Source organism: Ammospiza caudacuta, chromosome 7 (assembly GCF_027887145.1).
Source record: "Ammospiza caudacuta isolate bAmmCau1 chromosome 7, bAmmCau1.pri, whole genome shotgun sequence".
NCBI lineage: Eukaryota > Metazoa > Chordata > Aves > Passeriformes > Passerellidae > Ammospiza > Ammospiza caudacuta.
The window spans coordinates 46,177,472-46,204,865 of NC_080599.1; the positions used below are offsets into that span (position 1 = coordinate 46,177,472).

General features: G+C 46.5%; 1 protein-coding gene across 2 annotated transcripts in view; it reads left to right on the forward strand.

The window, feature by feature from the left end:
* PATJ (PATJ crumbs cell polarity complex component) overlaps nt 1–27,258 on the forward strand; it is a 139,293-nt gene extending 112,035 nt beyond the window's left edge. The window contains exons 33-43 of one of the 2 annotated variants that reach the window (XM_058809089.1): nt 4,638–4,721; nt 7,263–7,456; nt 9,178–9,325; nt 10,349–10,435; nt 13,583–13,700; nt 15,310–15,350; nt 15,607–15,729; nt 16,860–16,964; nt 20,297–20,400; nt 21,951–22,074; nt 24,761–27,258. In XM_058809089.1, coding sequence (XP_058665072.1) covers nt 4,638–4,721; nt 7,263–7,456; nt 9,178–9,325; nt 10,349–10,435; nt 13,583–13,700; nt 15,310–15,350; nt 15,607–15,729; nt 16,860–16,964; nt 20,297–20,400; nt 21,951–22,074; nt 24,761–24,907 — 1,275 coding nt within the window. In that variant the 3' untranslated portion in view covers nt 24,908–27,258. The remainder of the gene's footprint in view (nt 1–4,637; nt 4,722–7,262; nt 7,457–9,177; nt 9,326–10,348; nt 10,436–13,582; nt 13,701–15,309; nt 15,351–15,606; nt 15,730–16,859; nt 16,965–20,296; nt 20,401–21,950; nt 22,075–24,760) is intronic. The other variant, XM_058809090.1, reaches the window with a different exon arrangement.
* Nucleotides 27,259–27,394: the final 136 nt, after the last annotated feature.

Sequence of the window (27,394 nt, forward strand, 5' to 3'; positions counted from 1 at the left end):
TGGTGTGACAGTGTTCACAGGGGTTCTTGGATGAGGGAAGAGACGAGGATCTGACTCCATGTTTCAGAAGGCTGATTTATTATTTTATTATATATATTTATTATATATATTACATTAAAACTATACTAAAAGAATAGAAGAAAAGGTTTTCATCAGAAGGCTGGCTAAGAATAGAAAGGAATGATAACAAAAGCTTCTGTCTGGGACAGAGAGTCTGAGCCAGCTGACTGTGCTTGGCCATCAATTAGAAACAACCACAGAGACCAATCACACATGCACCTGTTGCATTCCACAGCAACAGATAATCAATGTTTACATTTTGTTCCTGAGGCCTCTCAGCTTCTCAGGAGGAAAAATCCTAAGGAAAGGATTTTTTTATAAAAGTTGTCTGCGACAGACTGGCTCAGGAGCTGCAAACTTGCAGGAAACATGTGAGCAGCCCAAGCCTAAAGCCAGCAGCTTGTGAGGCTTTCTCACCATGGTTTATGCTCCTGCAGGCTTTTAAGGATCACTTGGTCAGTGATTTTCCTGAACAGGATGCTGACTTCACCACCTTCCTCCCAAAGGCTCAGCCAGGGCAGCGCTCCGTGGTCCTTGCCTGGGGTCTCTGCCATACCAGTTCTTGACATTTAAGATACAAAGATTAAGCTGTCAATCTGGCTGAATTTAATGCTCAGAGTTAACATGCCTGTCTGTGCCCTTTGCTGAGGGCTGAGTGTGATATTCTTCCCCTCACGGGTCTCTGCATCGTTACAAATCAGGCAGAAAAACATCCTCGGCCTGGGGGAGGAGTTGAGATCCATCTCCCTGGGAGCTCAGGGTTCTTCCTCTCCTCAGATGAAGGGCAGTGCAGTGCAGACCATGCTGTGCACGTGGTACCAGCTTTATTTTCCAGAGGTGGGTGCTAATTTCTGTCAGGCCCCTTGCCCTCGCTGTTTGTTGTTCACTCTGCACCAGCTTCGCTCTTGGAGGTGTTGACCAAGAGGCTCCATGAGCTTCTCCTGCTTTTCTGCCTTCACTTCCACAGCCAAACCCTCGTTTTATGCCTCCTGTGCCTTCTCTTTGCCCCACAGCTGTGCAGTTCTCAGTCACAGCAATGCTCTGCTGGTGAGGGCTGTGCCTGTCCCACAGCTCCAGCCTGAACCCTACTGAATCCCTTTTCTTTGGTGACCACTCCTGCTTCTTGCCAGGTTTGGGGCACATCATATCCCAACCAGCTGTACTTTTGCAATATTTGGGAAATATTTGCAATATTTCTGGCTTGCAGGTGATGTCTGTGGCCACGCAGTGCTCTGTCAGTGCATTCAGTCCATCTCCTTGGGCTGCAGGCCCTTCAGCACCAACATTTTCGAGCCCAGGATGGTCATTTCAGCAGAACAGGGAAATTCCCTTCACATCTGTGGTTTTTTCAGTGTTTTCATGGTTGGGCAGTCTCAGTTTACACCTGCCAGGGTGGACTTTGTTTAGCATGGAGAAGCACAGTTTGCATGGCCCAGCTCATATTCCGCATCCTTCCATCCCAGACAAGAGCTGCTCAGCTCTGCATTAATTCCCCATTTGTGTAATGCTCCCAGACTGTGCTCTGTCAAAATATACAAAGATTAAAGCCCCAGTTTGTTGAATGGATTTGTAAACTTTATGAAGTATGTGCTTTCAGCAGCTGGGTATCTTTTTTTAAACAAGTGTGTTCTTGATACGGGAGTGTTTTTATTTCCCCTCCTGCGCGAAGGGTTTTTGTGACTCTGCCAAGCTCCACCATGGAGAGCCATAATCTGTATGAAACTGGTGGTGAAAGGAGGTGGGGACAGATGGGGAAATCTGTCCAGAGCCACCATGAATTCACAGCCTCTAGATGAACATTGACGCCACTTTCTCTCCATCCCTCTTGACTGATTGATTTTGAGCTTTGATATCAAGCACACGTTTAATTTGAACAGGAGCTGCAGATGTCCAGAAACCAAAAGCCATCCTTTAAATAAATGTATTGTTTCAGTCATAATAGATTCTGGTTTTTTTCAGAGGGACTGAGAGGGGTGTTCCAGCTTCAATCCATGCCTGTTGATAGAGTCATTGCAGCTTGGTTAGATGGCTGGAGTATGACATTCATCACTGCATAAACTCCTTTAAAATATTGATAATTATTTAAAACATTCACTAGCATCAGTAGTTTGGTTTTAGTGATTTGTCATGGATGATCAAAACTAACAGAGTCTTTTCCAGATCCCACTAGATCCAGTGGAAAAAAAATTACTTCTGGGTTAAGTGCTTTGAGCTGATCCCAGGAGTATCAGAGGAAAGAGATGTTTGCCATGCTTCATAAGCTCAGGAAAACTAAAACTGACATTTATGCCTGTGGACTATTCAGAAATCTTTACTGTGCATCATGGACACGTTGCTGTGTTCTGTTTTTAATCGATTTGATAAGCCTGGTTCAGCTACACTACTTTAAAAAAAACCCTGCTTAAGAAAAACAGTGTTTTGGCAGATCAACGAGATGTTTCCTTCTGCAGGGTAGGCACAGAGCGAGCAGGAATGTACCTTTTCATGCCATGTGTATTTTTACTCCTGGGTCTGGCTTCTCACACATGCAGGAACCACAGTGTAGCACTGAAGTGTTGCCTTTTCAAATAGATGATGCAGATTAGCCAAGCTGATAACACTTGGTGGTTCCTGGGTCTGAGCCTTCGGTATGTGCAGTTTTACATTTAATAAAGCAGTGCTGGGAAAAGCTGCTAACTCCAGGTTGGTGGATGTTTTAAAAGCAACCACAGATGGAAAACAAACTTTAAAAAATGTGATTGAAGGGTTCTTGCTCAGAGGTTAGGAAACATGAGATTAAATCCAGTCTGAAAAGGTTTAATTTGACCATCCTGTGTACATGCCCAGTGTGCTATTCCATGGTCACACTGCCAGTTTTCTGCCAAACCTCCTGGCCATCCACTGCTTTGGTGTGAATGATGTGCCTTCACAAGCTGGTCAATATTTTGTGTTCTCTCATTGGCCACTTCTCCCAGAATAAAGTCTCTTGCACTGCTTTGGAGTAACACCATCATTTGTAAAACAAAGGTGGAAAATACCTGAACCCCAAACCAACCAACCAAAACCCCACAACAGGGAGAGGATGGACATGCCTGTGTTGCTCTATTCTGTTAGTATTTATTGCTTCAGCTACTGCAAAAAAAACCCTGCAGTGGCCAGGGGGGTGTGTATATATCTGTATTTTATTTTATTTTTTAATGAAACCACTCTTTTGATTTTCTTAATTACTTGCTACACAGCTCACAGTGTTTCCCCTTCATTTGTGCAGATTGAAATCTCCTTCTCCCCCATCTGGAACTCTTGTATCAGCTGTAATCCATTTGTGTTTGCAATCCCCCAGGCTTTTTTCAGGGACTGGTGTCCATGGATCAGAGGGAACCTGTGGCAGTGGTGCTGTGCTCCTGCAAGTCCCCATCATTAAATGAGCTGTAGTGGGAATAAAAGGGAATTGTGCTCTCAGTGTCGTGATCTGAGCGTTACCTGAAGGGCTTTGGAGTTTTGTTCTGGTTTTTGTCTCTGTGCTGGGAAAGGATCATGGAGCAAGGGGAGAATTGTTGATGAGAGATGTACCCAGGAGTGTTCTCCAGACTTGGAGAGCTCCAAACTTTTCCCACCCCAGCAGCAATTCCCTGCCCCTGCTCCATCCCACAGTGGGATTCCCATGCTCCAGCTTTCCTTGGGAGCTCTGTGGGAAAGCTCCTCTTTGGCTTGCTCCTGTTGGGGTATTTGAGCTTGGGTTATCCAGGACCTACATGTGGAATTAAACATCACCAGGTGTTTGCCCAGAGCCAGCTCTGAGGCTGAGGGTTTGCTGGTGCTGCTGAGAGAGGAGCAGGTTTGGCACACAAACAGGAGCATCCCATCCTGCAAGCTGAAGCTCTGTAACAGGATGCTCACCTATATATATATTTTTTTAAACAAAAAGAAAAAAAAAAAAGAAACAAACAAACCAGAACAATGCAAAGGGAAAGCACCAGCAAGAGAACAGTGTGTTCTTTGTAATGCTTTTTCTTTGGGGACATCTATTGCTGGCAGTAAGATTAAATCATGAAACCTTCCCTGAAGCTACATCTGCCACTGCCTACATTTTCCAACCTCAGTAATAAACTAACATTTGCCATTGTTCCTTTCTTCTGGATTTCATTTCTTACAGATTTAACCAGTGCTATTTACCACAAGGCATTCAGCTCTTGCTTAAAGCCGAGGTCTATGCCAAGTCCCTAAAAATATTCATAGCTCCAAAGAATCTGGTTTTAAATAATATCATTAAAAGTAGACTATATTAATACTACAGTTCACACTGAGTTCATGTGCTGCTGGTGCCAATGCATAAAAATGATGGAAGAAGCTCTAGACAAGACTGCCCTGAAGTGGGGAACAAAATCCTTTGTACCTTTATACCAGTTTTTGATTACAAGAGTCGCTTTCTTATCCCAAAACACTGAAAATTTGAAAATCCTGTGTTACAGTCTTGCTTCTCCTGGCTTGGAGTGCTGTGTTTTTGCCTGTGGAGCTGGTGGGGAGTGTGGGGTGGGTCGTGGTGGCCAGTTTGGGGCTGTTGGGGAAGCAGGGTTCATGCCTCTGCCTTCTTCCCACAGGATGCCATAGTGATCCATGAAGTTTATGAAGAAGGGGCGGCAGCCCGAGATGGCAGACTGTGGGCTGGTGATCAGATTCTGGAGGTAAATGACGTTCTCTGTGTCTGTGTTTGGTTGTGGAGACTTGTTTTCAGTTCAACAGAGCTCCCTTGTAGGTTGAAGAGGATCCATTCTCAAGGCTTCCCTTCTGTCACTAAGAACATCCTGAAAAATTCATATTTCCTTATATATTCATATAAACTGAAGGTACAAATTGAGAATACATTAAATTTAATTGAGCAAGGCAGTTCTTGAATTACATAGTTCAGCTGTCATGTCCAATAGCTTGGTATTATTCATCTCTTTAATCTTTCATTCGGAGCCCTGCTCTTCCAGCACCACTCCTGTATCTCTGCTCTGCCTGAAATCCAAATATTGAGCTGGGATAACGTGGGGTGAGCAGGAGAAGGTGGCTGGAGCATCCCTGCCAGTATCCCTGTCAGCATCACCACACAGACTCTGAGAAACATTAGAGAGTCTCCTTTCTTTGCTTGGCACTCGAAAAAGGAGTCAGAGCTTTTCATTTTTCAGTCTTAAGGTTGTTTATTGTTCTTTATTATAAAATTCTTTCTCTTGTCTTGCTGAGGTCTGCTCAGCAAGACAGTTAGAGGCACTCTGCTTGCTTTTGGGTGGTGTTATCTTTTTATACTAAAAACTACGTGTACAATATTTACAATTACTTTTTAATACTTGTCACTTATGTTGGGCAGTGAGCTTCTATTCTAAACCAATCTAAAAGTGCCACCATCACAGCAGAAGATGGAGGCCAAGAAGAAGGAGAAAGGCTGGCCACACTTAGATTCTTCAATCTTGCTTTTTGAACCTTCATTCTAAAAACTTTAAAAATCTATTTTTTCACCCCTGTGATAAATTCACTGACATTCTACTTAAACTTTCATGGTTTGTAATTCTTTATAAAAGGTTGGCAATTGTTTTTTCTAAGGGCTAATCAAAGGCACAGGGGTCTTGGCTTCTGTGCTGAGGTCTTTGAGCCCCCTGGACAGGTGCTTGAGTTTTCTGTGAGCATCCCTCCCTGCATCCCTGTGAGCATCCCTGCATCCCTCCCAGCTCCCCCAGGCCACACTCCATTCAGCTTGGGAATGGCTGCTGGGATTAAATGTGGTGTTTTTCCCCCAGACAAGCAGGGAAAATGTGGAGGGAAAGGGTTAAGAGAGAAGTGCTAGTCTGCAAATGAAACCTGCGTCAGGCAGGGGTTCAGAGCAGCTGCTTTGCAGCTCTGCTGTCAGCTCAGGACAAATTCCCAGCATGGCCATTAAGGCCTCGGTGTGTAGGGTTAGGAAAATAGCAAGGGGTACTTGGGGAGTTGTCTTTACAGCTCTTGCACTGCAAATATTTTTGTTAGCGTGGAGGCCCAGTGTTGTTTTGGTTTTATAAATAACGGGGTATTAACAGAGCACAGTAATTAGGGGGTAAGAATGGAGCAGGTTAATTAATTCTTCTCTGGCCAAACAGGAAAGTGCTAATGTTTGTGAGCCATAATATTGTTATTATTTCAGCTTTTAAAAGCTGTATTAATCAAAAAGATGGCTGAATTAGTTTCAGATTAGGGTGATAAAGCACACGTTGATGCCTGTGTCGAGGAAAGAATATCAATGCACTTATAAATAAATGTGTGCAAAGTTGGTACAAAAGAATATAGGGAAAAAAGATTGGCCTTAATTATCTTAATGTAAAATTAGATACGATTGTAGTTTTGCATATCTAGAAATTCTGAGAAATATTTTCATAGCCTTAAAACTCATGGAAGTAGATTTACATTTGTGGTTATTCTGTTGAACTTCATGCTGCTTCCTAAAGAGACTTCAGAAATGTCTAAGTATTGATACGTTTTGGTATGAAGAAATAAAAGATGATTTAGTTGACAAAATATTGGCAAACACCTTAAAGGGCACTTGTGGATCAGGCTTGGCAAAATCAGATTAAGTTTCTCCTTGCAATAGGGTTTTTTTAATGGAACATTTAAGCAGAACTTCTTGTTCTGTCTGACATTACTAAAATGCTGAAACCTCCTCAAGTTTTGGTAAGAGAAGTGTAGCTGGCTGCTCCAGCAGCGGTCTGGTGTGCCATCTATTGGGAAAAAAGGAAAATCACCACTGAATACATCCTGCCTGGGATTCTCTGTGGCCATTTGTTTGCTGGGATTCTCTGGGGCCATTTATTTGCTGGTGCTTCTGATTCCCTGTTTTGATCTTGATGATATTACCGAGCTGTGGGAGAAGGGATCTGAGTACTGAGATGCACAGGGAGCTCAAAGGTCTCACTTTGTGTAGCTGGAGAAAGAAGCATTGCTTGAGGTTCCAAAGGCTTGAGGTTAAAAATAAGGGAAGAACACCCAAAACTTCCAATCCCAAATGTTCTGATTGTTGGGACTTACTGCAGGCAGAGGCACAAAGCTCCGAGCTCACACTCCACAGGAAACCCAGGATCTCCCTCTGGGAATGGGAACTCTCAATTAGAGCACCAAGGGGTGTCAGATTGACAAATGTGGGCTGTCACCCAGGGGCAGGGTGTGATGAAAGGATCATTTATCCGTGTCATGGGGAAAGCAAACGCTGCTGGTTGCAGGTGAACGGGATCGATCTGCGCAGCGCCAGCCACGAGGAGGCCATCACTGCCCTCCGGCAGACGCCCCAGAAGGTGCAGCTGGTGGTGTACAGGAACGAGGCACACTACAAGGATGAGGAAAACCTGGAGATTTTCTCTGTGGATATCCAAAAGAAAACGGGCAGAGGGCTGGGGCTCAGCATAGCTGGGAAACGGTAAGAGTGTCTCTGGTCTGACAGCGCTCCCAGTGGGGAATATTTGGGATCTTGATGTGCAAAAAAACTGTAGACATTATGGAATGTGAAATAAAGGGGAAAAACTGCATAAGGAGCAGAATTTTATATGTAAATGTCTCCCAGGATGGGATGGGGCCGTGGTTCTGGCTGCTGTGTCAGAACAGAGCTGAGAACTGGAGGCTGTGGCTGCCCAGGGATGCTCCGGGCACAGAGAGGGGATCCCACTCAGAACTGGGGGCTCACTCTCCTATGCCATCAGGGTAGCTGTGTCTCAGGGCTTTGCAGGCCCTAACCATGACTTTTCTGGTTTCTAAACTGGGGGATAAACCTACCCTACCTCCTTGCAGAAGGATTTGTGAGTTAGATTGAGCTCATGCTCATTTCAAAGAGACCAAGCCCAATGGAGGGTGGGAGGCTGAGTTAGACCCAAGCCCTGAGCAGCTCAGGGGGCTGTGCCACACTGCAGAGAACAGTTTGCAGAACAGAACCTGAGATACAGAACCAGTGAGACTGGAAAAGCCCTCCAAGGTCATCTAGCCCAACCTCTGACCGATGTCACCCACCCAGAGCTCTGGGTGCCACCTCCAGTGCTTCCCTGGACACCTGCAGCGTTGGGCACTCCAAACCTTCCTGGGCAGCCCCTGCCAATGTCTGACCACCCTTTGCATGAAGAAATTCCTCCTGATGTCCAGCCCAAACCTCCCCTGAGGCCGTTTCCTCCTGTCCTGTCCTGGTTCCACCCTTGTGTCAGGGAATTATGGAGAGGAATACAGTGGGAAGCAACAGCAGCCTAATAAAATGTGGCTTTTTCCTGATACATCTCTAAACCACTGCTATTAGATCACTCAAACCAGAGCACTGATAGTTTTAATCTTCCTTTGCTAAAAGAGATTTATGGCATGACACTTGTTCAGCGTTGGAGTTGCCATCCTGCATTGCCAGAAATAATTTACTTCTGCAATTACAAAGCACCGTGTCGTTATCCTGACTGCCCGTGGTCAGCAGAGTTTCTGCAGCAGTTTTTGGGTGGCAGTGTTTAACCCAGGTGTTGTGCGCAGATTGTGGGGTGGGTAATTAATTTAGATTATGTAAATTACCCTGCAGATGGTAATCACAGTCTCCAGCCCTCCTCCCTTTGCTTCTGAGCTGAACTTCCTGTGCTACCCCTGAATTCTTCATGGTGGGGATCCCCTCCTTAGAAAGAGCCCAATTGCTGAAATTTGTTAAATGGTACCCAGGTATAATTCAGGGTGGGAAATGTTGTGTGCTTCAGGAGAAAGATGAAAAAATGCCAGATCTGGCACCAGCTCACACCACAGAATCATTCAGGGTGGAAAAGCCCACCAAGATCACTGAGTCCAACCTTTAACCTAACCCTGCCAGCTCCACCACTAACCCATCAGGAGATAGTTTAACTCCATTATAGACCAATCCTATTCATATAAATGGTGTTTTCCATAAATCTTTCTGTATCCTACAGTCAGAAGTAGCAGTTCAAGGGGAAAGACAGCATTAAATATTAGCAAAACGTGCTGCGGTTTTAAAAGTCATCGATTTTTTACACAGCTGAATGGGGTGTAAAACTGGTTCTTCCTCTGCTCACAGGTTTCTTTTAATGTCTCTTAAATGCAAGTAATCTAAATTGGTCTCCCAAAGAATATTGGATTGTGTAATTAGCCATATGCTTCTTGCATTGTTAGAAATGGAAGTGGAGTGTTTATCTCTGACATTGTTAAAGGAGGAGCTGCAGACCTAGATGGAAGATTAATTCAAGGAGATCAGATTTTGTCTGTAAATGGGGAGGATATGAGAAATGCCTCACAAGAGACTGTTGCCACTACACTTAAGGTGAGTACAGAATACATTCTGAGATATTGAATTGCAGTTACTGACACTGTGCAAGGTAATTATCCTGAAGTGCTATTTACCATACACAGGACAGCTCCAGCTGATTACTGAGACGGGAATTTCATTGGAAATAACTGGGAGGTTCATTTAAAGTCACTTCTCTGTGTGTTTCTAGGAATTGGATGATATGAAGCAGGAACACAAAGGCACATTTAGTATTTAGGCATTTATTTCAAAATGCAGCTGTGTTAGAAAAACACTTGGAAACAAGAGAGGCAACACAAACCAAAACTGAAGTAAATCTTTGACTTTGCTGTGCTGACCTAAAATGACAGCTTAAACCTGTTCCTGCACAGCTTCCCATCCTCCAGGAGGGATTTTACCCTGAAATTCTGGGAGAAGCTGCCTTTTTCCATGGGCAGGGGTGGGATGGCCACGAGTGCCATCAGTGCATGCTGAAGACCCATTTCTATTCCAAACTGCATCTGCCCCAGGGCTTTCCCCCTGCCATCCCCACCACTGTTTCTGCACATGATTTCTTTCATTCTTCAGGGGAAAGGCTAATTATTTCCTTGCTTTTTCCATTCAGGGCTGGTGCCTTGCCAAAAGTTTACCTATTTAAGAATTGGGAACCGATGGTGCGAGGGTATTTTGTTAAGTTGGATCCATATGCGTTAAATTCACCCTTTTCTGCAGCATTTTGCCTCTGAAGGGTTTTTCAAATGTCTGCTAAAGAGTTTGGGGGTTTTGTTTCTTTTTCCTGAGTAAATTGGCCATCAGTTTGCAAGGGGGGAGATTCATACTAAATTCAGCAACCAGGAGGAACCTTCAGGACAAGCCTAAATCCACTTTTTGTATTGTCTAAATACAAGTGTTCACGTTTTGAGCATTCCTTGTGGCTTTCTTCACGGACTTGTGGTGCTGAATATAAACATAATTCTCTCCAGGAGAGCATGAAATATTATATGTCTACTTAAATTGTACATTGTGGGCTGTTTTTTGTTTTTTTGGTTTTTTTCCAAGTGTGCCCAAGGCCTGGTGCATCTTGAGCTTGGGAGATTGCGAGCTGGGTCATGGCTGTCATCAAAGAAAACATCCCAGAACAGTCAGGTTAGTGACAAATTCCTGTTTAAAGTGGAGCTGTGAGGGGCAGAGCACAGGGATGGTGCACAGATGTGCACATGGAGCTCATCCTCCCACAGACACTGCTGAGGGTGGGGAACACAACATTTTATCCCCATCATTTTCAGTGCTGAAATGCTGATGGAGCAGAAGAGCTGGTTAATGTATTTATTGCTGGAGGAGTGTCTTCCCAAGACACACCAAAAATCTGGAATATCTTTCTCAAGTGATGATGCCCAGAAATTTTTGGTTTGAAGACTTGCAAAAACTGCCTGAATGTATTTTGTGCAGCTGTTTTGTCTATCAAAACGAGCTAATGAAACCAAACTGTATCTCTGCCTATCTTCCAGCAGAACCACAGGAGAGTTGCTTTCCCCTCCAAGAAAACACAGAGCAATTTCCTGCTTCACTTGCTTTTTACCTGAAGCGAGGACAACAATTCATTTCTCAATCAGAGCAGGGCCTTTTCCCTCTCCCTGTGCCCCCCCATTCTGCTCAGACTCCAGTTCTCGGTGTTAAACCTGGAGCATTGCAGGGGGAGAAACAAGGAACAGTGACTTGAAAAACTTCTTCTTAATGGGTTTTCCTTCTGAAAATCAACTGCTTTGCCATTCTATTTAGGGTGTCAATGTCTAAAAGGGGGGATCACAGCAGGGTGAGGCTGTGGGGGGCTTTGGCCACGGGGAAGCTGCACATGAGGGGATCCAGCACTGCTGAAAGAAGGGTTTGTATTTTGGAAACAGAGGAGGAGCCATAGGAGGCTTAGGGGAGATGTGAGTTAAAGCAGGAATGTTTTTAAGGAGGTCTGTCCATGAGCAGCCCCAAAAAGGTGCCAAAATTATCACAGCATGGTGGGATTTCTTCACAGCCCCAAAAAGGTGCCAAAATTATCACAGCATGGTGGGATTTCTTCACTTCCTGAGGGCCAGCAGTGGCCCTGGCTGGCTGGAGGTGCTGAGGAACCAGGAGGGGCTAAATCCATGTGGGAACAGCTGGGCTAAGCCCAGCTTTAAAAATACTGGCTCTGGAGAAACCTCTGCAGTGCATGCAGCAGGCAGGGAGAGGTGAAGGAACAGAGGGAAATTGCACTGATTGCATTAAGTCAGCAGCCAGGTATTAGATTTTGTTTTGGCCATTGTATCAACATGAGCAAGGTCATCAAAAAGTGACAGCTAAAAATGACCCACCTGGTTTTACCATGTGAAGCTCAAGCTGAAAGGGAAGCAAAATACCATAATATCTAATGTGAGTTTAGGTAAAAATTCAGATCCAGTGACATCATCTCCCTTTTTTGTAGCATAAGAGGCTTTTGCAGGAACCTGGTAAATCCTGCCTTTCTTTTAACACAAGAAATCCTAATCTCCTTGATGCAGAGTCGATTGAGAGCCTTCATCTCCCTGCTCTGAAGTGACTTGGTGATTTTGAAAACTGAATAAATGTTTCTCACCAAAACCCTTCCAAGAGTTATAAAAATCTTGGCAGATGATGCAGCAAACCAGCCTGAGTGATTTGCACAACTGCAAGCGCTGCTTTAGAAGGTGCTGGCCAAGAGCATCCAGACCTTTTGTCCTCACTTGGCGTTTTTCTGGGCCCACTGCACCCCTTGAGCCCTGGAAATAGAAACAGGGGTTTCTTTGACAGGCATTGCAAATGTTGTTAACTGGGCCATGGGTTGGCACCCAGGGGTGGGAGCTGTGCTGTGCCTGGTGTTTGTCACTGACAGCTGCACTCTGGCCAGTGGGATAAATGTGTCAGGGATCTTGAGTCACCAGCTGGTGGGTTTGGGGAGAAATCTCTGCTCTGCATGGACAAGGATGGAGCAGATCTTTGTTTTGGACAAGGCAGCCCAGATGGAAAGGTCTGGCCCTCAGTGGAACCTGTTCAGATGCACTTCCTAAATTGATGGTTGAGTTCCCTCGAGGGGCAGAGCCTGAAGATGATGCCTCAGGTTTTAAATTTTATATTATTCAGACTCTGTGCTGCTTTAGTGTGTGGGGCTGGGTTCACATTCAGGGATGCTGAGCTCTGTGCACAGAGCAGGGAGACAAAACAATTCCTGCTCCAGCTGGGCACCAAGGACAAATGACCCAAATCTCAGCCCAGGAGCACAAACCCCGTGGGCTGGAGAGAGAAAAACAAGCAGGGTGGGACTGCCTGGGCTAAAGCTGGAATGGGACAATGAACTGCAAGGTGCAAATGGAGCAGAGCTGATCCCAGGGACAGAGCCCGTGCCCGCTCGTGCATTTTGGGGCCATTTTGGTTCATCTTGGGTGCAGCCCTGGCTGGGCTCTGGTGCTGCCCAAGGTGCATCCATGGAGGAGATCCTTGGAATCAATCCCTGCTTTATTCTGGAACTCTGCCCAGCCTCTGCTCCAGGGCAGCCTGCATAAGGCATTAAAGATAAAAGCAGAAAAGGAGAGAAGGAAAAGGAGGGAAATGGGAAAGGCAGCAGGAGTGAGCTTCTCCCTTTGGAGGCTCTCCTGTGTCATCCCCATGTTCTTCTGGAAATGAGAGGAGGTTCTTGGGCAGATAGAAGGAGCAGGAGCAATTGCAGTGTATTCAGCTAAAACAGCAAAGATTCCTGCCAGTGACAGGATGGGTGTCCCTGTTATCCCCCTCATGTGAGAGAGCAGCTCTTTGTCCTCCTGGGTGCTCAGGCATGCAGGGGCACCACAGGGAAAGTGCCCATCACTTCATTTCCCCTTCTCCTGAGGTGTGGGACACCCAGGGAGCTGCTGAGAGAGGGGAACACTGTCTGCAGCTGACCTGAGCAACACATAAATGTGGAATAAGGGTGTGTAGCACTGTGAGCAGCACCACAGGATCACTGAGGTTAGAAAACCCCTCTGAGGCCATGAAATCCAACCATTCCCCAGCACTGCCAAGCCCAGCATTAACCCCTGTCCCGAGTGCCACATCCACACATCTGTCCCATCCCTGCAGGGCTGGTGACTTCACCTCCATGGGGGGATTTTGGTCAGTTCCCCTCACAGAGGGGTTTGCACTGGCGTGGCCAATGTGGCATTTCCAGTGTGGCTGGCACAGAGCACAGCTGCTCCCACCTGTCACAGGGTCTGGTTTAAAGTTCACTTTGGGGTTGGACTCATGGGTTTTGTTCTCTATTTTCACCCTCAGGCGAGCCAGCAGAGTGCCCACAGCCACTTCCACCCCGCGCTCGCCCCCGTCCTCTCCAGCCTGCAGAACTTTGTCAGCACCAAGAGATCCTCAGCAGACACAGCCCAGAGAGGCTCAGGTACAAACTGGGCAGCTGTCAGAGCAGCTGATGGGGTTTGCTTTGTACCCTGCTGCTTTGAAAGCCAAACTGAGCACTCAAGTCTGCCTTTCCTGCCCAGCCTCCCCAAAGATGCCCCACGGATGATTTTAGACCCAAACACTTCCCAGAAGATGACATTATTTTTATTATTTTTATTTCTGCTGGAGGAGGAGTGGCCCCTCTGTTTTAAGTGCAGAATTCCTGTGCCCTGCCATTCCCCTTGTCAGAGCCTTAGCACAGGCATGGTTCTCACATTAGGAATGGTTTTCTCAGGGAATAAAGCTGCCACCACCTCATTTACATCTCTGTTGCTCTTGAGTGCATAAAGGGGTGTTTTGTAATGAGAGACTCACAATGCCCAGTTTGCAGGTTTAGAGAGTGTTAAAAATCCAAAACTTGCAGCAACCTGGGGAGAGTGGCTCCAGGATTTGGGAATCTTTGCTCACATCTGACCATGGGCAGGAGGAGAAGACATTTCTTCTGCTGGTCTGCAGGCACTGCAGGAGCCTGGTGGCTTTTGGGCATTTCCTGACCCTGCTTTTGGGTCCCAGGGCTGGGCTCCCAGTGCCACAGAGCTGAGCTGCTCAGGCACACCTGCATGGATGTGGGGAGTGCTGGTCTGGGGGGTAGGAATTGTGGAATTTTGGAGGAGATTTACTCTGGCAGCCTTCTGGTTTCATTAAAGCTCATACAGTTAGGGGTGGGTGTAGCAGAGCTTACAACCTGACTACACCATCAGCTTGCTGGGCTGAAAAAGTTCAGTTTGAATTGAACTCTGAAGTGTCTCTGTGCCTTTTGCCTTTTTCCTTTACTTTCCATTTTCCTCTCCTCCCTTCTCCCTTTCCCACCTTCCTCCTTCTCTTTTCCCTGTTCCTTTTTTCCTCTTCTCCCTTTCCTTTTCCCCCTTTCCTCTTCCCCTTTTCCTTTCCCTCTCACCTTTATTGCCTTTCCCTTTTTCTTCCCCTTGTCCTTATTCCCTTCCCCTTTTCCTTCCCCTTTCTCTTCCCCTTTCCCTTCCCCTTTTCTTTCCCCTTTCCTTTCCCGTTTTCCTTCTTTTTCCCTTCCCCTTTTCTTTCCCCTTTCCCTTCCCATTTTCTTTCCCTTTTCCCTCCCCTTTCCCAGTATTTTGAGTACTTTTCCACACCCTTTTACTGGATGCACACCATCCAGACTTCCTGCCTGTCCATTATTTTCCAGCACAGCCCAAAGGGGAAGAAGAGGAGATCCCTGGAACTGCTCCATTCCCAGAGCCCTTTGTGCAAGGACGCTGTGATTTAGGAATAATAATCCAATCTTTAATTGAGTGAGGGCACAATAGGGCTGTTCTGCAGGCTGGCAGAGTGCTGCAGTGCCACAGATTGTGCCTGGGCTACAATGGGAGTCAGGGTGACACCGGGAGGGATTGCACCACATTCATCCTTCCTCCTCCTCCTCCTCCTCCTCACTGCCTGCCTTGGCACAGGAAGGCTCCACTCCTGCCTGGTGATAACTCTGCCTAGGCAGCAAGGGACCCTTGTCACCTGACAGTGTTATCTCTTAATTATATTATCTCTTAATTACAGAAGCTAATTGTTTGTTTCTTTATTAGCAGGCGCCGATACGGGCCCGAGGACTGTGGAGATAACAAGGGTCAGTGAGTTGTTTTCTGCCCATTCACAAAGCCACCTCCTTCCACTGAAACTGTTCATTTTTGCAGCATTTCTCTCGAGTCAGGCTGCATGATTTGTGTTTGCACTCAGGGTTGGATGTGTGCCTGTGCTTTGGGTGAGGAGGTGTGTGTGTCAGACCCATTTTCTCCTGTCCCACCAATCTATGCAGTCAGTGCTGCCATACCCTGCACTCTGCCAGTTCCCCTGCTGCAGATGGGTTTTTTGCTGTGTTCCAGGGCCCATATGATGCCCTGGGTGTCAGCATAGCAGGAGGGAAGGGCAGTCCCCTGGGAGACATCCCCATCTTCATCGCCATGATCCAGGCCAGCGGAGTGGCTGCTCGCACGCAGAGGCTCAGAGTGAGTACAGGGGCCCTGCTATCTCCTAATACTTCCTCATATTAGGAAATATTAGGCCCCTAATATTTCCTGTTTGATCTCCCACCTGTCCCTTGAAGCCTCAAGCACTTCTGCATCTGCTGTCAGTGGTAATCTCTCATAGACTGCTCTGCCTCTATTTATATAAAAGCAAAACAACAACAGCAAAACACACAAAAAAACAAAAGCAATACCACAAAAAATCCAACCAAAAAAACCACCCCAAAAAACAAATCTGCCTTTCTCTTCCCCTCTTGGCAATTGCTGCCCATATTGGAAAAGTGACATTAAGAGAAAGAGCTTGAATGCATTTGTAGTGGCCGTGGGATGTCTCTGTTCATCCAGATCCAGGCAGGGCAGAAGGAAACCACAGATAGTTTGCGAACTCCAGACTGGGCATCATTTAGAGCTCCAACCAGAAATGAAAGAAAGAAGAAACCAGGTCAGAAATTAGTTGTTTGATCTTAAATAAACAGCAAAACAAGGCACTTCTGTCAGACCCGCAACACGTGTGGGTTTCCAGGGGTGGTCGTGGTGAACACTTCCAGTTTTGGAGAGAGTCTCAAGGAATCAGGAGGATTGAGAAGAATTTGTTATGCAGATCCACGTGCTTTGGCCCATGAGATTCACTAGGACATGCTGCTACACTCCTGCCTTGTCTCTGATGGAATTAAACAATGGCAGGGTCGACATCATTTTTCTGTGTGTAGGAAGAAGAAATCATCCAGGTTAATTGGATTAATATCAGAAGTTCCTTCTCTCCCCTACAACTTTCAGCACGTGCTTACAAGGTCTGGAAGAATGTGAACTTGTGTGCACATTCAGGCACAAATGAATCCTTTCTGGATGGAAGGACAGCAGAGAAAATCCCCCTCCCTCTCTGCTTGCAAATGGAAAGAGCAAAACACAACCCATCTTTGTTTTCTCTGATCATATTGTTAGTGTTAAAAAAAGAATGGGAAATGATCACTGGCAGTGCAGAATCCTCACAAAAGGGATCCTGCAAAAGAGAAGCATGACTGTGCAGTGCCAAGTTCACGAGGAATTTTAAGCATTCTTAATTTTTAATTTTCCCTAATGCTGGTAATTTTCCATTGCTGTTGTACTTTCAGGTTGGAGATCGGATTGTCAGCATTAATGGGCAACCTTTGGATGGGCTGTCTCATGCAGATGCAGTTAATCTACTAAAGAATGCTTATGGGAGCATTATCCTGCAGGTATGGTGATAAATTGAACATGCAGCTGCAGCAGGGTAGATAAATGGCATTCAGGAAGGGAAAAAAAAAATCCCTGAGCATCCCTGGCACAAGGCATCACAGAATTGCAGGGTGCTTTGCTGGTGGGAATTACACAGAAGGAGAGCAAGAAATCATTTCCATTCAAAAATTCTTTATTGCCATTCACACAGGCTGTGAGCGTGGCTCTGTAAAAGCACAACAAAGGGAACAAAATAACTTGTTGCCACACGTGATAAATCAACAAGCTTCCAAGTTGTGGGGTTTGGTTTTTTTTAATTGGAAGTTAACTAGGAACAAGAAAATGTGTGTGTGTGTGCTTGTGATGTAATGAGACAGGGACCCACAGGGTGGTTTCCTTGTCCTTGAAAGAAATTCTAGCAGAATTTAGGAAAAATGATGGAATCATCACTGAGACAGAGCTGCCTGGAAGTGATTATCCATCAGGTGAAGGATAAAAACAGTGAAGAGAGAAAACAGAGCTGTCACTGCTGTGTTTCTCTGGGAGCTAAAAGGGACAAATTCTGCCACATTGCTTCTGATTGCTGCCTGCCACTGTGCTGATCCATAGTTTATTTTTATGTTTACACAAAGAAATGGGGGAAATAATTGCCAGTAAGAATTCAAAATTCTCCTCGTTTGCAGAATTATTGCAACAATTGGAAAACAAGCTGAAGGCACCACTAAAATCTGCTCTTAACTCCCTTTTTCATCACAGCATTTTGGATTGGAACTCATCCTGAGGGACTTTTGCAAGCTTCCTGCTTGTATTATGACACAAATGAGACTATAAAAAACAGGGGTGAGGGGGGGAAGAAAAAAGAGGCAATGAAATGATAATAAACTTAGTTTGAGACTTGCTCATTCTTTGTTTTGTCTGTCCATGAACTGCTGACCCAGTAAGTGATGAGCCAGTTCCAGAGCAGATGGTGTTTTGTGTAGTTCCATTGAAGTCAGAAGAAACACACAGATTCACACCAGCTGAGGATTCTCTGTTAAATTATAGTTATCATATTGTTACCAACGTTGAGCAATTTCACTTTTCATGTCAACAGTGTTCCCTGAATAGAAAATGAAAGCTTGCTGCAGAACCCAAAATTGCTCATCTTTGAAAGCTGTAATACAGCTCAGTATTGCACCTCATGATGGATTTAAAAATATTCCTGATGGGGCACTCTGGCACTGGGTGGCTCCCACAAACAAAGAGCTGCTTCTAGAAGTGCCACTGGGTCAAAGAGCTGCTTCTGGAAGTGCCTTTGGGGCTGTCAGTTGGCTCTTTTCCTTCTTCTGAGCATTCTGCCTCATCACAATGAGCTTGGTGCTGTTCTCAGATGGTGGAGTTTGTTGGGATAGAATAGAGGCAGTTTGCCTCTATCACAAACCTGCTCTAGGAAGGTGGGGTGTTGTGTTTTAACACCTGGGGTGGTGTCAAAGCCTGGTGGTGGTTCCCTTCCCCAGCAAGCACAGGAGCCTCTCCACCACCAAACTGCTCCTTTTTAACCAAAACCCTCCAAAAGGAGCAGCCCTATCGCTGTGATCGTCACGAGTGGGGTGCCATGAAGTAATTCTGTTTATTATCAGGGTGGGCCACTGCTCTGAGGGGTCAGATAATTGTGTTCAGTGGGCTGGAAAGGCTTATTGTGGGCACGTCCTGGGGAGGAAGGGGTTTGCAAATGCTGTTTGCAAATGGCAGATTAAGGTCTCAGGGGAACAATCATCCCTCTCAGCTGTTTTGATGCCTTGGTTTAATTTAATTTCTTTTCTGCAGGTGTAGTAATGAGATAAGGGGGAGCTTTTTCACAAGGTTGTTGAACTCTGATGTGTTCTTGCTGCCAGCTGAAGATTTTTGAATACAGATTTGGTTTTACCCTCATTTTATTGAGCAACAACAAAAAAAAAAAGACAAATCCTGGCTGGAATTCTTTACTGTGATGGCACAGGAAGGGAGCCTTGGTGGGTCTGTGCTGGCTGAGCCAGGAGCTGTTCTCACCTGCTGGACCCCCTTTCCTTTGGGGCATCCTGGAACCCCAGTCCTGGGATGCAGAATTTGCATGGAAACCTCCTGGCTCCATCACCCTCTTGGCTCCAGAGGGTTGGGAAAGAGGGAAATATTTGCTATGGGAGAATTGTGAGCACTCATTTGAAACAGATTTATAGAACACATTTCTTACTTTGAAAAGGGAAGTTTTCCTTAAAGCCGAGTTCGCAGCAATGAGTGGAAGAAGCACCTGCTGACTTTGATAGAATAGGGCCATAGCTGGAGGAAATACTGGAATTGTGCTTCCTGGCTGTTCCTCACCGTGTCTGAGCTGAACTCCTGTGCTGCAGTAAATGTCAGGCAGAGAGGAATATCCCCTCAGAGGGAGATGGAGTTAGGGGATAACCACAGCGTGGACCTGTTGGGAAATTGATGTCCTTTCAGCTGTAAATACCTCAAACCCAAACCACTTGGTGGTGGTTTCTTTGAAAATTTTCCATTAAAAAAAAAGTAAATAAAAAATCAGCATCAATTCATTAAAAATAAAGTTACTACCAGGGCCCTCACTACTCTCACAGAAGGAATTCCTGCCCAATCTCCCATCCATCCCTGCCCCTGGCAGTGGGAGCCATTCCCTGTGTCCTGTCCCTCCATCCTTGTCCCCAGTCCCTCTGCAGCTCTCCTGGAGGCCCTTTGGGCTCTGGAAGGAGCTCTGAGCTCTCCCTGGAACTTCCTTTTCTCCAGGTGAGCACCCCCAGCTCTCTCAGCCTAGAGAAAGAAACCTTTCCATGGAACCCTTTTCCATGGAAACCTTTTCCATAGAAACCTTTTCCATAGAAAAATGCTCCAGCCCTCAGGATGTTTTCAGAATAAGAGAGGACCCACAATTGGGAAGTTGAACAATCCAGTTTGTTTTCAGCCTAAAAATGCAGAGAAATCAAAACCAAGGATTAATTTGTTCCCTTCTCATCAGACAAACCAGTCTGAGGCATTGCAGCGTTTTGCCCAATGTTCCCTTGGGTCTTGGGGTTCTCTTAAAGGTTGTGGTGATTTCTTTCAAGAGCAATCCTGGACCCCTTGTGTTGGCTCTCTTTCCTTGGAAAAGCTGCCTTTTTGTCTAGATTGCCCAGAAAGACTCCTCCCCTTTGCTCAGAGCCTGAGTGATGGCCTTGTGAGGGCAGGAGAAGCTTCAGAGCAAAATTTGCATTGAACCCCAGAAAAGTGACTGCCCTTACCTGAAAGTGTGGAGATTTAGGAGTAGAATTAGGGTTTTACTTGGGGTAAAAGCCAGCAGCTGATTTTCCAACCTGTGTTTCCTTGCCTCCCTGTTGCCCAGGTGGTGGCAGACACCAACATCAGTGCCATTGCCAGCCAGCTGGAGAGCATGTCCACGGGCTGCAGCCTCAGCCTGCCCTCCGAGCACCCCTCCGAGGACCCTGAGTGAGTTCCTGCTCTTCTGCAGGGCTGGGGTGGATTCCTGGGCTGGGAAAGGTGCAGGGAGGTCTCTCCCACTGCTTCTTTCTCTAATTTTCCATCACCTTTAAAATGAAAGCTCTGTGACCTTCCCCGGGCTGATGGTGGGCTCCTGTCTGTCTTCGCCTGCTGACAGAAATTGCTTGAGTAAATAAACAAACATGTGTTTCCAAGCACTATTTCTGGGTGTTTTTCAAGGGAAAAGTATCCCTTTTCTTCCTGATGTTGTGCTGACATGGTATTTCTGCCCTTGTCCATTGGCTTCCTCAGCTGGAAGGAGTTCTGATCATAGCAATTTGAAATAATTGGGTATTGGCACACTGATGCCAGAGGAGTTAAAGACACCTTACAAAACATGTCCCAGGACTTTGTCTTTTCAATCCTTATACCTTTATGAGTCAAAAAAAATCCAGTTAAAATCATTCCTGCTTGCAGCACTTGTGTGTGGTGATGGAAGCTGGAGGTCCAGCCCTGCCATGCATCATTCTCCATCGTGTGCTTTTCTCACTGTAGCATCCCAGTTACCATTTTGAAATCCATTTATTCTCCATTTCAGCTCATCATTTTCATTATGCTCTCCATTTTCATTCTGTGGTTCACTCTGTTTATTTTAAGAAGTTGCTGCCCTACCTCAGGAGGGTTGAGTGTAAAAGTTGAGCTCCTTGTGCTGCATTCTGTGGTCTTACGATGTGAGCTACTGGTTTTATTGCTGCTCCCAAAGGAGAACTGCTTGCTTTACAAAAGGATTTGAATTCTTTTTTCATATCAAAGCAGCAGGGAAGTTTGGAGGTGAAAATATGAAGCAGAATTAGGGATTTATATCCTAAAAAATGCACAGATATTACTCAGCTTGGGCTGCACCTTTAGAGAGATGGAAGATGCCAAAAGGATTCCATGAAATCATGGAGTGGTTTAGGTTGGAAAAGCCCTCTCAGATCATGGAGTCCAACTGCCAAAGCCACCACTGACCTCTGTCCCCAAGTGCCACATCCACACAGGGCTGGGGACTCCACCACTGCCCTGGGCAGCTGGGCCACCACCTTCTGTCCACAGCAGCTCTTTCTACACACCTAATTTTTTTTTTTTAATAAATAAAATTTATTTAAATAATCAAGTAAAATTTAATTTTAATAAATTTATTTAAAATAATTGTAAATTACATGTAATTTCAAATATGAGATATATAAATTCATATGAGTGGTCTAAATTCCACCAGAAAAAATCTTCCTTTGCTCAGTGTTGGCAGAGGAAACCCCTGAAGAGTTCAGGCTCCAGCTAATGAGCTCTGGAGTTATGAGCACAGGCATGTGGGTATAATACAATACTTTAAAATAATTTTTCCAAGTGAGGAGCTGGAGCACACGGAGCAGCCTTTGAACTCTGGGCTTTGTAGGAATGTCCCAGTGCAAGGGTCATGGATTGTGACTGTGTGAAAGAACCTCATGGTAGATAAATGTCTGTGTAAGTGTTCCTGAGACAGACACTGCTTATCTGAGTGATATTTATTGTGTTTTCAGAGCACCTCAGCCTAAGATTATTACCTTGGAGAAAGGCTCTGATGGACTGGGATTTAGCATTGTAGGGGGGTATGGAAGTCCCCATGGAGACCTGCCCATTTATGTCAAGACTATATTTGCCAAGGTATCTTTTATTTTTTGCTTTCTCTCCTTTTTTTTCTGTATTATCTTTAAAAATAAACCTAAGATTTGGCTTGGTTAATATATTATGTAGCAAAAAGCAAAATGCACTGTCTTGAGTAGGCTGCTGTGAGTTAGTTGACCCAGAACTCATGGCTGGCTTCTCAGTTTATATTTCATATTTCTGATGGCTGAAACAAGACACTTTGTCTCAGCAAAATTGCTCTGTGTACTTGGGAAACTTGGCTTTGTACATTAAAATATTTATAAGGCAGTTTCCTATCTGTAAATCTCCAAGAGATTTGCAGGAGGTATTGAAGGCATCTTTTTTCCCCACTGTGCAGGAGTGAGGAAATTGCAGAGATGCTGTGTCCTGATGAGCAAACAGGAATTAGCCCATCTCTGATCCCTGCCCTGAGTGTCTGGGGGGATTGGGGTCCCTGCCAGGTACAGAGAGCTCCAGCCTCTGAGGCTGGAGAAAAATCATAATACAGCATTTTACAGGAGGGAGATATGGCCCTGTTCCCAGCCATCCCTGCTAAAAATGAGCCAGCAAGGCTTGTCAGGCATGGCCACACCAGGGGAGCTGTGGAAATGGAAGGGGAGGGAGGAAAACCAGTGGGAATTAGAGATACTTGCCATAAAATAATTGTGAAATCTGTCACATTCCCTGTTCCTACCTGGTGTCACTTGTGCAGGGTAGGTGATGGCAAAGTAGGAGCCAAATCTCCTGCTCCTGCTCTTCTGGGGCTCAAACCACAAATATCAGGGATTTTTACAATTTGAAATTATTAAAATATTGTGCCTTTTAAGTGGTGCTACAAGTTTCTAGATGTGAGCATAATTGGGAAATCCTAAAATGAACCTGAAGTTCCTGCAGGTGGGGCAGAAAGAGACACTGTGAGCCAACAGAGGGCAGGCAGGGCTTGGGATTTAGTAACAGAACTTCCCTGAGATGTCTGGAGGAGAGGAGCCATTTCTAAAGCTCTGTGGAAGCTTTCAGGACTGTCACAGAACTTTTTAGATTAGGAAACCCTCTGAGATCACCCAGTTCAGCCGTGCCCCTAGCACTGCCAACCAATGTCCCCAAGTGCCACATCCACATGGCTTTTAAATCCCTCCAAGGATGGGGGCTCCCCTGGGCAGTCTGCTTCAATGCTTGGCACCTTTTGGTGAAAAAAATGAAAAAAAATTAATCTGATGTTCAACCTGAACAACCCAAGGCCATTTCTGCATCTCTGCTGGGGCTGGGGGCAGTGCCCAGCTTGGTTCCTTTTCCCTCCCCACTGTTTCTCAGGTGTGGAGTACATTTAAGTGCTGCTTTATCAAGCCTCTCCATGACCATAAAATCCAGAACCAGCCTCTCCCCAGGCCTTTCTCCAGGGAAGAGCCAGCTCTCCCTTCCCGGCTGTGTACCCTGGCAGGGTGGGCAGTGATGGGCAGCAGCGCTCGGGGAGAGCTCAGAGCTGCCATTTCTCCTGCCCTGAGGGGTTCCCAGAGCTCCATCCCCCCTCAGGGATTCCCAGAGCTCCATCCCCCATTTCTCCAGGCCCTGAGGGATTCCCAGAGCTCCATCCCCCATTTCTCCTGCCCTGAGGCATTCCCAGAGCTCCATCCCCCCTCAGGCATCCCCAGAGCTCCATCCCCCATTTCTCCTGGCCCTGAGGGGTTCCCAGAGCTCCATTTCCCCTGGCCCTGAGGGATCCCCAGAGCTCCATGTCCTCTGAGGGATCCCCAGAGCTCCATCCCCCATGAGGGGTTCCCAGAGCTCCATGCCCCATTTCTCCTGGCCCTGAGGGATACCCAGAGCTGCATCCCCCCTCAGGGATTCCCAGAGCTCCATCCCCCATTTCTCCAGGCCCTGAGGGATTCCCAGAGCTCCATCCCCCATTTCTCCTGCCCTGAGGCATTCCCAGAGCTCCATCCCCCATTTCTCCTGGCCCTGAGGGGTTCCCAGAGCTCCATTTCCCCTGGCCCTGAGGGATCCCCAGAGCTCCATGTCCTCTGAGGGATCCCCAGAGCTCCATCCCCCATGAGGGGTTCCCAGAGCTCCATGCCCCATTTCTCCTGGCCCTGAGGGATACCCAGAGCTCCATCCCCCCTCAGGGATTCCCAGAGCTCCATCCCCCATTTCTCCAGGCCCTGAGGGATTCCCAGAGCTCCATCCCCCATTTCTCCTGGCCTGAGGCATTCCCAGAGCTCCATCCCCCATTTCTCCTGGCCCTGAGGGGTTCCCAGAGCTCCATTTCCCCTGGCCCTGAGGGATCCCCAGAGCTCCATCTCCTCTGAGGGATCCCCAGAGCTCCATCCCCCATGAGGGGTTCCCAGAGCTCCATGCCCCATTTCTCCTGGCCCTGAGGGATACCCAGAGCTGCATCCCCCCTCAGGGATTCCCAGAGCTCCATCCCCCATTTCTCCTGGCCTGAGGCATTCCCAGAGCTCCATCCCCCATTTCTCCTGGCCCTGAGGGGTTCCCAGAGCTCCATTTGCCCTGGCCCTGAGGGATCCCCAGAGCTCCATCCCCCATGAGGGGTTCCCAGAGCTCCATCCCCCGTGAGGGGTTCCCAGAGCTCCATGCCCCATTTCTCCTGGCCCTGAGGGATCCCCAGAGCTGCATCCCCCACTCCAGGCCTCATTGCAGGCCCCAGGAACCCCGGGGGTCCCACACAGATCCCGTGTTGCTGTTGCAGGGCGCGGCGGCCGACGACGGCCGGCTGAAGCGCGGGGACCAGATCGTGGCCGTCAACGGGGAGGCCCTGGAAGGCGTCACCCACGACCAGGCCGTGGCCATCCTGAAGCGCCAGAAGGGGACAGTGACCCTGACAGTGCTGTCCTGAGACACACTGAGCCCTTCAGGCCGTCAGCAGAGCTGTCCAACACTGCCCAGCCCCAGCAGAGCCCGGAGCCGCGCTCCCACCGCTCCAGGCGCGTCTCCAGCTTCATCTGGCCTCCCACGACTTTCCAGCCTTTCTCCCCGCCCTCCACGACTTCTGGTGGCTTCAGAGGTTCCCCTGGACAAGGTTTAATTAAGGAACTTCAAAGGACAGGACTCATTGTGCTTTATTTGACACCTCAGTTTGTCCCCGCTGCTCTGAACCTCGACTGTTGAACCTGGAATCAGTTCGCGCACAAAAGAGAATTTCAGATCATCAACCAATCTCATCTGAGGGGCAGAAATAAATGCTGAGTGACTTGTCATCTCACTCGTGATTTACTTATGCTAATTGTTCTTTCAAGTATGCCAGAAAACATTAGCAATGTAATTAAATTACCACTGTTCCAAATGATGAAATATCAAATTCTCCTCTGGGAAATTATTTGTGCTCGGCACAGTAAGTCTGATAGTCAAATGTGAACTTCTCATGTTTATCTCTTTGGGTAGGTCTGTGGAAGTTAGTCAGAGGTAATTACTGTGATGTGTCAATTTGCAGCCTTTAGCATGAAAAATAAACGAGGGGAGAGGGAAATTTATTTTTTTAGGCTTTTAAAATGTTTGAGCCTTTTCAGATATTTAGGCAGCATGAACAACAACAGCGTAGCTCATTCTGTTCTAATTCTATTTTTTGAGAAGAAATGTGCTGATATATGCCAGGCATGTCGCATACAAAGGCAGTTGTTGTCGTGCCAAGCTGCAGCATAATTGTTCATCCTGAAACTTTAATGAAGACAAAAAGTTTGCTTTGGGAATGTGATCCTGTAATTCTAGGAGTGATGGTGAGCAGTCCCTCCAGCTCGATGGATTCATCCTAACCACCAAACTCATGCACATTTCCAAGAGTCTCCCCAGGATCAGGCAGTGCAGGAAGGGGCTTCCATGGATCCTGGAGGATTCTCCTCTCTTGGGGCTGCCAGAGCCAATTTTGGGTAACGCCAGGCAGGGCTGGGATGCTCTCCCACAGCCAGGTGCAGCACTTTGGGATGAGGCTCCTCAAACCCCTCCAGCTCAGTTGAATCCCCCAGCCAGTTTTTTGGGGTCTGAAGCCTTCCCAAGGCTGGTCCCACTCTGGGGTGGGGTGCAGGAACCTTCAGCCACAAGTTCCCAACCTCATTCCATGTCCCAGCCCTCAAGCAGTGATGATGTGAGTGATGTGGCCTTGGTGATTTAGCAGATGAATTGGCAGGCAGGTTCCTGGCAATGCAAGGCATTGGGGGTTAATCTTCCTGTCCAGGGGAGCAGGAGGGGTTTGGAGGAAGCAGCCCAGTCTGATTTGGAACTGTTTGGCATAATTTATAATGGTGATGTAGCTGGGAGAAATGAAAGGGGGGGTGGGGTCGGAATTGGCTGCTCGTTTTGTGTGAAAAATTCCAGGAATTGAATGGAAAGAAGGTTGAAAATCTGCAGTATAATAGCTGAGCAGTGCAGGGAGGTGTTACAGGTACAGCTGTTCTGTGTAATTGAGTGGAATTTTCCCCATTTCACATACAGGAACCCATCCTGAAGCGAGGTAACTACATTGAGACAGGAATGCTGTGATAAGTTCTCATGGAAAAGGGTTTTCCTTCTTTCCTTGGAAAGTTTTCCATAACTTTAGGTAATCACAAAGTGCATTTAGCCTGCTGGAACCATTGGTGGGTATTCCCTTAATAGTGCCTGGAAGAGACTTCTCATTTTCAGTGGGTTCCCAGTGTCCTGTTTGATTTGCCAGGTGAGGTGTGAGTGGAATCCTGACTGCAGAGCACAGGGATCTCTCCAGGTGTAGAAAACTGGAGAATTCTGGACAGACTGCTCTGCTTGCACAGGAGTTGAGGTGAGCTGTGAGGAGGGAATGATTCTTCTGTCCTGTGTTTTTGTACCCACCCTGAGACGTTGCCACATTTAATCCATGAAGTTGTTTAATCCATGGCTGTTTATCAGCCTGTGATGCACATGCAGTTCATAGACAGAAACAATAGAATTTATGGGCTGATGAGACATTTTGCACTTCTCGTTGCTCAGAAGGAGAGAGAACATTTTCTGCTTCTTGTAATTTGCACTTTGTGTGTTCGAATATATTACTGCCAAAAAAATTTAAACAATTATATTGCAACTAATTGATAAACCAGTGACCATGCTCCACGTGCAGGGCCAAGACAGAGAATTCAGTTTGCACCACGCTTGTCTGGGTGGGGGTGTTCTGGTTTGTTTAAAACTTCATTTCTGTGCAAGGGAAAAAACAATTAAACCTCCTGATTGGATGTTTACATAGATCAGTACAAGGAGACGTTTTATGACTTCAAAGGTTCTAAATAAAGCTCAGTTGCATAAGTAGTTGTGCATTTGTTTTATTCTGTATTTTAATTTAAGTCAGTGTTAAAAGCTGTTGCATGCCCTGATATCCAATTTA